Raw genomic sequence first — 12,500 nt, 5'->3', positions numbered from 1 at the left:
ATGACAGAGATTTTAGAGACTTAAATAAGCGCGTGGTCGCAGCTCAAACTCCACACAGATTGTCAGCAGCAGAGTAACCGCCTCCTCCTCCCTCTCTCTCGCTGTCTGTCCCTGTCTCTCTCTTTATAACTCTCTCTCTCTCTCTCTGTCCATCCTACTCTTTCTCTCCTCCCTCTCTCTCTTTTTAAACCTTAGGCTACCTCTCTCTCTCCCTCTGTCCCCCTGTCTATCTCGCTCTCTCTCTCTCTCTTCCTCTCTCTCTCTTTCCTCTCTCTCTCTTTCTAACTCTCTCTCTCTCAGTCCATCCTACTCTCTCTCTCTCTCTCTCTCTCTCTATCATTTCAATGAGTGAGTGAGAATACTAGGCTATACTTAGGCTGTTCTTTAAAGTAGGCTTGTAGCCTATACTTTACTTGAGTGTTTCCAACATATATTTATCGTCCTTTTTTCTTTTATTTGTATATTAATTATATACTGTATATGTATATGTATATATATAATATAATTTTTCTACTTTTACTTTTTCAATTTTCAACTATAAAAAATATATTAAAATTTCCTGTATTCTTATTTTAAGAAGCGTTCTCCAGAATCACTGACTCGCACCTTCAAATCAATGTCATACTTTTGGCAATTTTGGTGCAGCCTGCAGCATGTTACTATGGTTTCATCTCTCTCTTTCTCTCTCTCTCTCTCACACACACACACACACACACACACACACACACACACACACACACACACACACACACACACACACACACACACTGCATCATCGGACACCGGCTCTTTCCATCATGTAATCTTCCCCTGTGAAGGGATAAGTGATTTGGAGAGAGAAGTGTAAAAGTTAAATGAGAATTTTCGAGGCGTGTGTGTGTGTGTGTATTCGTGTGTGTGTGTATGTGTATGTGTGTGAGAGAGAGAGAGTGAGTGTGTGTGTGTGTGTGTGTGTGTGTGTGTGTGTGTGTGTGTGTGTGTGTGTGTGTGTATGTGTGTGTGTGTGTGTGTGTGTGTGAGTGTGTGTGAGTGTGTGTGTGTGTGTATTCGTGTGTGTGTGTATGTGTGTGAGAGAGAGTGAGTGTGTGTGTGTGTGTGCGTGCGTGCGTGCGTGTGTGAGTGTGTGTGTGTGAGTGTGTGTGAGTGTGTGTGTGTGTGTGTGTGTGTATTCGTGTGTGTGTGTATGTGTGTGAGAGAGAGTGAGTGTGTGTGTGTGTGTGAGTGTGTGTGTGTGTGTGTGTGTGTGTGTGTGTGTGTGTCTGTGTGTGTGTGTGTGTGTGTGTGTGTGTGTGTGTGTGTGTGTGTGTGTTGGCTTAAAGATCGGGTCATGAACAGGAAATGCAAGTTTTATTATTCACTATATGTCAGACAGTTTTAGGACATCTAGACAGTCTGTGGTGAGAATATTAAGTCCAGAATTGTCCCAATAAAATACATTTACAGTCAACTTCCTCTGCACAAAAACTACTTTAACTTTTCATATTTTAAAGGTGCTATGAGGAACTTTTAAATATTTCTGAAACAGTCTCATTTTTCCTCTGATGATCATAAATGACATGTAACAGCAAACGAGACCATCAGTGCAAAGAATGCTATAGTTTTTCTTAATGCCTTTGTCATGGGTATACGCTCACCCAGGAACAACAGCTGGCGTGGTAAAAACACTACCGCTTTTGTTCAAAGGGGGCGCTAGAGTTAACACAAATTGAAAGTTCCTCAGAGCACCTTTAAGTACATTTTGTTGCTAATACATGTACTTTTAGTGTTAAAATAACACTAAAAGAGTTCAATTTAACACCATTTCCGAGTGTATTTGGTCCCACTCAGAATTGGAGTTAAATTAACTCTCTTCAAAGTGTTACAATTCTAGAGTTAAATTAACTCAAAATAGAGTTAAAAATACACTGTATAGTGTTATTTAAAGCCTTATAGAGTACTTTCTACACCCCGTCTTTTAACTACCGAAATTGACACCAACACTAGGAGGCATTCTACTCCAGCTGTTGTTATATTAACTCAGATAGAGTTAATGGAGTTTGACACTGCATATTTAACACTGGGGAATTTACTGTGTACTTTGTCTTTATTGTATATAGGAGCAAAAATAGGTCATCTTACATTGTTCACATTTAAAGCATTTAAAAAAAATGTATAGCATAGATCTATACACTTAGATCAGTACTTTGCCTTAAAGCTCTACTTCACCGGTGGGAATATGAAGGTGTATTGAACTCTGAGATCCTATGTAGTATAAATGTGCAAAACATTTTAGAAATCGGTTCATCCTAGCCTGAGAAAAGGCAGAAAGAGTGTTTTATGGTCTCACTGTCTTAACCTTACATTTTACCATGTGTGATACGAACGATGTAGGGGCTAGGATTAACAGGACAGCTGGGCCAAGGGAAGACTGAGGGAAGAAAAACCTCATTCATTATATTATAATAGCGATTTTATAATGATTGAACGCCGGTTCCATATGGGTGAAGTATTCCTTTAAGTAACATGGCGTCTACAGGTTGAAAGAGTCACTTGACGCTTTCAACAGATCAATATTCTACTTACTGCTGCTGTGATCATGGTTTATCTAAATCAATACCTTTCACTTTGGTGTGTGTGTGTGTGTGTGTGTGTGTGTGTGAGTGTGTAAGAGTGTGTGAGAGCGTGTGAGAGTGACGGTGTGAGTATATAAGAGTGTGTGTGTGTGTGTGTGTAAAAGTGAGTGTGTGTGTGTGTGTGTGTGTGTGTGTGTGTGAGTGTGTGTGTGTGTGAGTGTGTGTGTGTGTGTGTGAGTGTGTGTGTGTGTGTGTGTAAGAGTGTGTGAGAGCGTGTGTCTGTCTGAGTGTGTGAGTGTGTGTGAGACTGTTTGTATGTGTGTGTGTCTGTGTCTGAGTGTGTGTGAGAGAGACTGTGTGTGTGTGTGTGTGTGTGTGTGTGTGTGTGTGTGTGTGTGTGTGTGTGTGAGAGACTGTGTGTGTGTGTGTGTGTGTGTGCGTAAAAGTGTGTGACAGTGACTGTGTTTGTCTGTGTGTTTGTGTGTGTGTGTGTGTGTGTGTGTGTGTGTGTGTGTGTGTGTGTGTGTGTGTGCAACAAGTCGTTTAAAAAGCCTCTGAGGGCCGATTGATCAATGACAAATGAGTTCTATTGATTTCTGCTGCAGTGAAGAGTCCAGAGAAAAGAGACTGTTGATAAATGACACACACACACACACACACACACACACACACACACACACACACACACACACACACACACACACACACACACACACATAGATCTATCACTTTTAATGCAGAACATGTTCTAACTTTCCTTTTAAACTATAGGCAACTGTAATAAAATATTATTGTATTGTATTTTTTTTTAACTCCCCAAATACAAAACTATTTAAAATATAGATGAAAACGGGGGTGCCCTTAGCTCAGTTGGTAGGGCGTCCGTCCCCCCCCCCCATGGGCCTCGGCCAGCAGCGGACCCGGGTTCGATTCCAGCCCGCGGTCGTTCTCTGCATGTCACTCCCCTCTCTGCCCCATTTCAACTCTGTCTCTACACTATCAATAAAGCATAAAAATGCCAAAAAAAAATCTAAAAGAAAAAAAAAAGAATGGTCAATAGTGAATATCTGAAGTATAATCAGTTTTCAGTGATGGTAAACGTTGATGGATCATCTCTGTCTGTGTGTCTGTTAGTCTGGGCCTGTTGCATAAACCGGAAGCCCTGAAAGAGCATTGGTAATTAGGTAAACCTCCTCAGCATTCATGTGTGTGTGTGTGTGTGTGTGTGTGTGTGTGTGTGTGTGTGTGTGTGTGTGTGTGTGTGTGGTAATCAGAGAGGCATGTGGCAGGATTATTATCATCTGTCCAGATCAAAAGATTACAAATAATAACGGACATTCGGCGGCGTGGACCGCACACGTGTCTCTGAGCTAAACACACACACACACACACACACACACACACACACAGAAGCAAATGCACTGAAATATACAGCATTCAGGGCGTCATACTGCAGGCAACGACATTATTTTTTTTTCAAGCACTAATATATTGTAATATTTAAATAAAGATTTTTAACTCTGGCTTTATCCAACATAAAGAATTTTGGTTTTAAAGGTGCAGTGTGTAATATGACATCATCAAGAAAGTTCTAGAATGCAACGCTCCCTGGGTAACCCCACCCCTTTTGAATAATAACAGAAGCTACAGTGGCCTTCAAGGACAAGAACAATTCTAAATTCTAAACAATGCACCTGATGACATTCCAACCAACATGGATTCCTCCATAAGACTTGCCTGCTCAATGTACAAAATGTAATATTAATATTTGTAATTCTCCGCTCTACTCAGGAGGATAATTCAGAATATTGGCAGAGGTGATTTTACACCAATGAGGACATATTTATGAATGAGGATATTGAATTTAGCTAATACATTACTTAAAATGTTACACAGTGTCCCTTTAAAAGAGATGCATGTTCACACATAATTAGTCAGATGATCTTGCTACATTTTCACGTGTATTAAAACATTTCGGAAACAATTGTAATAGAAGGAAAATAATAGTTGTAATGTAAGTTATGGTTCAGAATAGCACATTACCACAATACCACAGCCTCTGCCTCCATAATAAGGGATCATACAGGCTCGAGCAGATATTGTTGACGGAGGGATTTTCAACCAAATGTCTCTGTGTTTGTTTGTTTGTGTGTGTGTGTGTGTTTGTGTGTGTGTGTGTGTGTATATTTTCGGCACAAACATTAGAATATTCTGCATCCTTATATCACATCATTCAGACCATGCTCCGGTTTTATATTTGGTTTATTTCCTCAAATATGTATGGTATATGGTAAATGGACTTGTATAGCGCTATATCTCCGTTTATCACAGACTCAAAGCGCTTTACATTGTTTTTGTACACATTCACCCAGTCACACACACATTCATACACCGATAGCAGCAGCTACCACGCAGGGTAGGCTTAGCACTAGGGTGCTAAGCTAACTAAGCTAACTATCGGGAGCAATTCGGGGTTCAGTGTCTTGCCCAGGGACACTTCGACATGTGGCGGGGAGACGGGGGATCGAACTTCCGACCCTGCACTCCAGAGGCGAACTCCCTACCCACTTCGCCACTGCCGCCCCAATATGTCCTCTTTTGTGTAGCCTACATTTTTCTTTCTCTAGTAGGCTAATTAAAAAAAGTGAGTAAAAAAAAAAAATATATATAGTTTAAAGTTGAGACATTGCTGGTGATTAGGGTAAAAATTGTTTTACTTATTGATATTATTGACTTATTATTATTAATTATTGATTGCTGTAAAAAAAAAATTGAGAGCGGTTAGCAAGGGAGCGTTGCAATCTAGAACTTTCTCCACTTGATGCCATTAAATATATAATTAGATAGATAGATAGATAGATAGATAGATAGATAGATAGATATTACACACACCGCTCCTTAAGAGATGAAGTTATTCATTGGCGGTTACATTTGATTTACCAATACTGTTGACATCAGTTTACTCTGCCCAGTGTACCAGCGTGAGAACATGGCGCCCTCATGTGGACAAACTACAGAACTACATTTTTAAGTTATTTTTTTCTCACGGCCAACTCCGGTGAAATATACTCAGGTGGTATTTAAAAGGACACGTTTAGTTTAGTTTAGTATTTTTTTTATAGTTCCGTGGACAGTTCCCTTTGATTAAAGGAATACTTCTCCCATACGGAACCAGCGTTCTATCATTATAAAATAACTATTATAATATAATGAATGAGGTTTTTCTTCCCTCAGTCTTCCCTTGGCCCAGCTGTCCTGTTAATCCTAACCCTTACTGTGATGTCACAGTAAGGAAACACTCTTTCTGCCTTTTCTCAGGCTAGGATGATCCGATTTAATTTTTTTTTGCACATTTATACTAAATAGGATCTCAGAGTTCAATACACCTTCATATTCCAACCGGTGAAGTAGGTCTTTAACTTTACAGTATAAAAGGAGCAGCTTTAACCCGTTTGGCTAATTTCCAGCTGTGGTCAGTTGTCAGAAGGCAACCTAAAATAAATTAGTTAAAATAAAAAGAAAAAAAGGAAAAGAAAAACCAAATACATTAGTACAAAGCCTACATTAAAAATCAAATCACAAAGCAAAGAACGGTCAAAAAGCTGAAAACACTAAAAAATCACCACCGGATGTAGTAGGACATCTGGGTATTTTTCAGCATGCTGCATCTGACATCATGTATTGGGACAAACTTACCCTGCGTTCCAATCCCCATACTTTCTGCTATTTAGTATGGTAGAAAAATATTTAGTTTGTCCCAATACATGATGTCAGATGCAGCATACTGTCCTAATACATCCTGTGGTGATTTTTTTTAGTGTTGAAACCAGCAGCTTTATGGAGGTTCTGACCCACAATCCACTGCAGCAGAAGTTACATCACATGGACTGAGCCTCCCAGTGAAAACAACCAGCGATGAGACGGATATATAAAGCAAGAGGCAAGATCAAGTAAGTAAGTAAGTAAGTAAGTAAGTAAGTAAGTAAGTAAAAGTATGTCCCAATTGTAGAACACTGCATGCTAACTAGATGATTTTTATGATCAGCTGTAGTATGTAGAATGGTAAAAAGAGGAGCAGATTTGGAACGCAACCCAAACATACATTTTTCTACCAAACTAAATAGCAGGGAAGTATGGGGATTGGAACAGAGACTAGATCTTCGGAAATTTTTCCAAAAACAAAAAAAAAATACAACATTTTGAAAAACAAAACAAAACAGAAAACAAAAACAAAAATAATAATCACAGGACTCCACAATTCAGTTTCATTATCCAGAATATTTATTTTATTCTTTTTTTTTTTTTTTTTACTATTAAAACACTAGCTGCCATATTTAACAAAACAGCCAAAAACGGCCAAGAACAGAAGTCCTCATCTATCCTCCTCCAATCAGAATCACTCCTCCAGTGGGTCGGTGTCACGGTTACGGTGGATGTGGGCGTGTCCTTGGCATTTAAAAGTTGGTAGTTGTTTGGTGGTCATTTGTCGCTGGGCAGATTTCGGGTTGTGGTCCCCTTGGCAACCGTCTCCATGGCGGTTATTAAACGTGATAAAAGTATTGCATCGTTAACTGGCGGCCTCAGACACGTCTCTCTCTTTATTTTTTGTGTGTTTTTTTATTTATTTCACCCTTTTTTTCTTAAAAATACTGCCTTATTTTGTATGTATATATATTCAAATATATATACACATACCTGTATACTGGTGCCTCCTTCAGGGAAATTTAAAACAACATGAGATGTGGATTTGTTTTTGATTAAAATTGTGACTTTTTTTGGGTTACTTTTGCGGTTTTTTGTTAGAGTGGCAACGACCATAAAAGGAAAAAATATTTGACATTTTCTGTGAAATACGCATATTTTTTTTTGTTGTTGAGAGTTAGATGGAAAAATTGACCCCACTGATGGCTAACTTAGCTTAGCACAAAGACAGGATTCAGATGGAAAAAGTTAGCCTATAGCTTAACAATGCCTTTTTGAAAGACATGTAACCTATAGAGTATGTTTTGATTAATAAAATGAAAAAAAACTGATTCACAAAAATATTGTTTTAATGTCAGTAATCAACTGGCAAAGTTACCCTATTCACTTGCAATTTCTAGTGTAACTTGATTGTTGTGGTCTATTTAAAAATGACAAGATTTCTTAATGCTAAGCTAAGCTAGGCTAGTTAGCTGCAAATTGAGCCTATAGATTTGACAGTGGGTTTCAATCTTAACTTTTAACTCTCGAAAACAAAAAGGATTTAAATTTTCTAAATAACGTCAAGACTTTTTTCCTTTGTGATCCTGAGATAAGTCACTCCGAGCGTTCCGATTGGCTTCTTAGGACTGTATCCGGGCAGAAAAACTGAGGCCAATAATAAATGCGGGAGATAATAGAAAAAGAATTGAAGAAAAATTAGGAGTTTAAACACTTAGGAGGTAAAGAAAGGGGGATCAAAGATGGGAAAGAATATGGTGGGAACTGGGAAAGCCACGTGTTGACATTTTGAATTTGTCTGGTACTTTATTCCAACAATATCTGGCTTTTTTATGCCTTTAGTAACTTTAATTTAATTAAATTTTATTAATTGTTCCAATTCTGGCTGTTTTAATTTTTAGAAAAAAAGAAATTCTGAATTTTACGGAACATTTTTCAACTTTTTTTGCGAAATTGTTCGGAAAAGCTGTATTTTTTTTTAACAGTGGACTTCCTTTAATTTAAATATAATTAAACTTAAAGAACAGAAAATCGGAGGCTCGCTCTTATTGGTGGAAGTGTACAGCTCATGTTAACTTTGACCAATCAGAAATCACATACCCCAGCTTTAAATGGCCTGAACTGATTTATAAACATTATCTATTCAAAATCGATAACCTAATTCTTAATCATTGTTGGAAGTCGAAATTGTAATAGCGTTTTAAATGGAACAGACCTACTAAAATGTTTTTTTTTTCTTTTTTGGGGTTTCGCCTAGAATTTCTTTTAGACACAATTATGAATTACAAATATGCAAAATAACAGATAATAAAACTTATCTTTAGTTGCAGCCCTATAAAAGGTTTACTTTTTAAGTAATACGGAAGAGAAACAATCCAATTTGTGTTAACGTTTCAAACTTTTTTTTTGCCTTGGTCAGATAATGCTGCCTTTAAAAAATTGCTAATTTAAAGGGTAATAAACCAAAAAGGCTGAGAAATACTCACTAGAGCATCAAGTGTGTATTAATCAGCCACTTAAAACAGTCCAGAACAATCGCATCCTTAAAGTATTCACATATCTGCACGTGGGATTTTTTTTAAACGACAATAAAAATATAGAATTAAGCCAGAATTATTCCTTTAAAATGTGAATTGTTTAAAGTAACTTGTGGGAAACGGTAACAGTGGATTAAAAATGCCAACAACGTCCAACTACAGCTGTTATCTGACTGTTCAAAACAACACTCAACTTAACCCCATGAACGCCACATGAAAACCAAACCAAAAAAAAAAAGAAAGATATTTTTTCTTCTTTTATTATGAAATAGTGCTACAATGTACATTGCATTACTCTCCTGACTGTCCGCTGTCTGTTTTTGCTGCTGTTGAAGTGTGTGTGTGTCTGTGTGTGTGTGTGTGTGTGTGTGTGTGTTGTGAGTTTTGCAATGCTGGAAAAAACCTGGTAAAAACAAACGAGATGATAAATATTTTCAGTTCCTTCCAAAAAAAGTTCCAAGTATTTTTGACACGACGACGATGTGAAATAAGTATCCATCTTGAAAAGCGATTTTTATTTATTTTTTATTCCGTGTTAAAATTATTTTTTTTAAAAGGTTCTCTAGACAAAAATAGTCGATTCTTAAGACTGAATAGAAACGTATGAATCGCTCTATCAGATGGACAGTTATTTACAATGTGTGTGTCCCTGTCTGTATGCGAGTGTGTGTGAGAGTGTGTGTGAGAGTGTGTGTGTGAAAAAGCTGATGGAGGGATGGGGGTTGGGGGTTGAGGAATAAAAATAAAAAAAAATATAAGGAAAATGAGGTAAAGAACAAACAAAAAAATTTAGAAAAAAGTTAAAATCATAAGAGTCTATAGCAGGAGTCCCGAGAGTTCCTCAAAGTTGGCCAGATTCACTTTGTAAGTGTGTTGATGTTGTTGAATGGTTGTTGCTTGTTGGTTGGGTGAAAACCTAGAGCGAAAAGTGGGAGGGGCAACTGATGGGTTGATGGTTGATTGACAGGCCAGGAGGACCAATGGCAGGCAGGCAGGAGGAGGTAGGATCCAATCAGAAGGCCTGCTGGGCGGGATTGTAGTTGAATGTGGAGGGAACGTGAGGTCGCTCTTCTAGCTTCTCGTACTCCAGATGGAACTCCTGGAAACAAAACACACAAGCAAGATGTGTTTAAAAATACAGAGCCCACCATCTCTACCATTGTGTCCTTGAGCAAGACACTGAACCCCAAACTGCTCCAGGGGCGCTGCACTACGGCTGACCCTGTGTCAGACAAAATCATTTCCTCTTCATTAATCACTTTTTTGTGAGTTTAGCATGACTGTGTGTGTGAGTGAGTGAGTGAGTGTGTGTGTGTATAATTGTGTGTGTGTGTGTGTGTGTGTATTGTACACGTGTGTATCTGTTCGGTGTGTGTATGTCTGTCTGTCTGTTGTTCAGTGTGTGTGTATGTGGGTTAGGGGTGTGCACGTGTACACGTGTACACGAGTAACCGTTTAGTAAATCATAACCGTTTAGGAAAAATCAATAAACGAAAACCGTTTAAACATTTTTTTTTCAAATTTTAAATGTTCTTTTTTTCAAAGTTTTTAAATATGTTCTGGAGACACGCATTTATTGATTTTACATCACTAATAAACTACTTGGGGAGGATAAAAGCTAGTCTGCCCAATCTGTCTGTCCCTCGGCGTGTGTGTGAGTGTGTGTATAATCGCAAACACACGCACACACACACGGGGAGGCGCCGTTCTCGGGCTCGACTCACAGCCACGGAAGAGTGATGAAAGATAACCTAAAGATTAAAGTTACCTGGTTGACGTGAACTACGCGCGTAAGTAGCCCGAACTTTATAACACCTGTTCAACCTGCATAAACGTGGACATGTAGAAAGCGATAGGCTATATTAATCAGGAAATTAATGAAGCGCGATAATGACGGCGCACATGACAGGCGAACGCGTATGTGTGTGTGTGCGCTCGCCTACAGGACGGCGGGCGCACGAGGACAATGACGTCACGGTTAACCGTGTACACGAAAAAAATTACGTCGTGTACACGGTTAGACATTTTTGTAAACGTTCACACCCCTAATGTGGGTGAATCTCAATACAGGGGTTGCGGTCTACGAAGGCTTCTTTTCGTCTGGTAGGCAACTTCTTTTTCTTTTTTCCTCTGTTGACAGGGCTGTTTCCGTTGGCAGCAATCAGGGTTGCTAGGCAGTACAGGAGCGGCGAGTCGTCACGCAAGGTAACGGCTTGTTACGCAAACCGGAAATGCTCGTAAACGGAGACCTGCGGAGACCGTCCCGTTTAACAACGCTCGTTCGGCCCTGGTTCGGCCTTCGAATCGGCCTTCATAGGCTATAGCCTTCATAGACAGCGAGACCGCGTCCTACCAAGGAGGCGGTCTCTGTAATGGGATACAGCTTGTGTGTCTGTTGTTCGGTGTGTGTGTGTGTGTGTATCTGTTCTGTGTGTGTGTGTGTGTGTGTTAGGGCTGTCACTTTTTATTCAAAGTTCAAATATTTGTTCCAAGATGGGGTGAAGGCGTCTCATAAGCACTCAGAGTAGTTTCCCTCTTGACCCACCAGAGGGCGCTCTCTAACTGTCCTATCAGTTTGACCTGTTGTAACCATAGATAGTAAATAATATGGATGTAGCACCCGGGCTGACCTCAGTTATTCACACGGCATCCAATAATCCTGGTTTGTGCGCGTCGCCATTGTGTGAGGGGGGAGAGAGATAGCTGACGTATACCTCCGAGGCAAAGTGAGGGACAACGGGCGGAGAGCTGTCACTCAAGAGATCGCGCCAATACATTTTAACCTCCGATAAAATAAAAACTAGCGTGGTCCGAAAAAATTCACCCCCCTCAGTGTTGTCATGGAGATATGACCTAAACATACAGACTAAAATGGTTTCGTGGCCCAGGCTGTAAATAGGTTTAATAAGACTTTGAAAACGGCCTGTCTAACAAGTGAGTCAAAGAAAAATGGCTCAGTCTTGGTACCACCCCCCTAGTGGCACTTCCAGTTACTACAGTTGTAGGTCACTTCCTTATTGGATGCCGGTAAACATCGCTGAGGTTGGGGCTTGGTTTGACCCTAAACCCTCTTGACCCAACAGTAAACCAAGCTAATGTTAATCATGATGTTCATCTGTTGCTTTGCGACCAAAATGGATCACAGTGAGCATTGTCGTCCTTAACGGTATTTGGGTTCTACACCGGGGATGTTGTGTGTGTCTGTTCGGTGTGTGTGTGTGTGTATACGGTGTGTGTGTGTTTGTCTGTTCTGTGTGTGTGTGTGTCTGTTTGGCATGTGTGTGTGTGTGTGTCTGTCTGTTCAGGTTGTGTGTGTGTGTTTGTCTGTTCAGTGTGTGTGTGTATCTGTACGGTGTGTGTGTGTCTGTTCTGTGTGTGTGTGTTTGTCTGTTCTGTGTGTGTGATTACCTTTGCCACCTTCCTCCAGTTGAGGCAGTCAAATAAGTAGTAGTATTATGAACAGGTTTATAATGTGATTGAGTGAGTGAGTGGGTGTGTGTGTGTGTGTGTGTGTGTGTCTATTCGGTGTGTGTGTGTGTGTGTGTGTCTGTTTGGCATGTGTGTGTGTGTCTGTCTGTTCAGGTTGTGTGTGTGTGTTTGTCTGTTCAGTGTGTGTGTGTATCTGTACCGTGTGTGTGTGTCTGTTCGGCGTGTGTGTATCTGTTGTGTGTGTGTGTGTGTATGTCTGTTCTGTGTGTGTGTGTGTCTG

At 39.7% G+C, this 12,500-nt stretch overlaps 1 protein-coding gene across 4 annotated transcripts in view; it reads right to left on the bottom strand.

Moving 5' to 3' along the window:
- Nucleotides 1-6,870: 6,870 nt before the first annotated feature.
- Nucleotides 6,871-12,500, bottom strand: part of LOC307268637 (CCR4-NOT transcription complex subunit 2-like) — an 18,241-nt gene continuing 12,611 nt past the window's right edge. For all 4 annotated transcript variants that reach the window (XM_080051349.1, XM_080051350.1, XM_080051351.1 and 1 more), the window contains one exon: nt 6,871-9,890. In XM_080051349.1, the coding sequence (XP_079907475.1) occupies nt 9,804-9,890 (87 nt within the window). In that variant the 3' untranslated portion in view covers nt 6,871-9,803. The remainder of the gene's footprint in view (nt 9,891-12,500) is intronic.

The sequence above is a fragment of the Ammodytes marinus genome (genome assembly GCF_949987685.1).
Source record: "Ammodytes marinus genome assembly, chromosome: 22".
In the NCBI taxonomy this organism is placed as follows: domain Eukaryota; kingdom Metazoa; phylum Chordata; class Actinopteri; order Uranoscopiformes; family Ammodytidae; genus Ammodytes; species Ammodytes marinus.
This window is presented reverse-complemented; position numbering and strand designations above follow the sequence as displayed.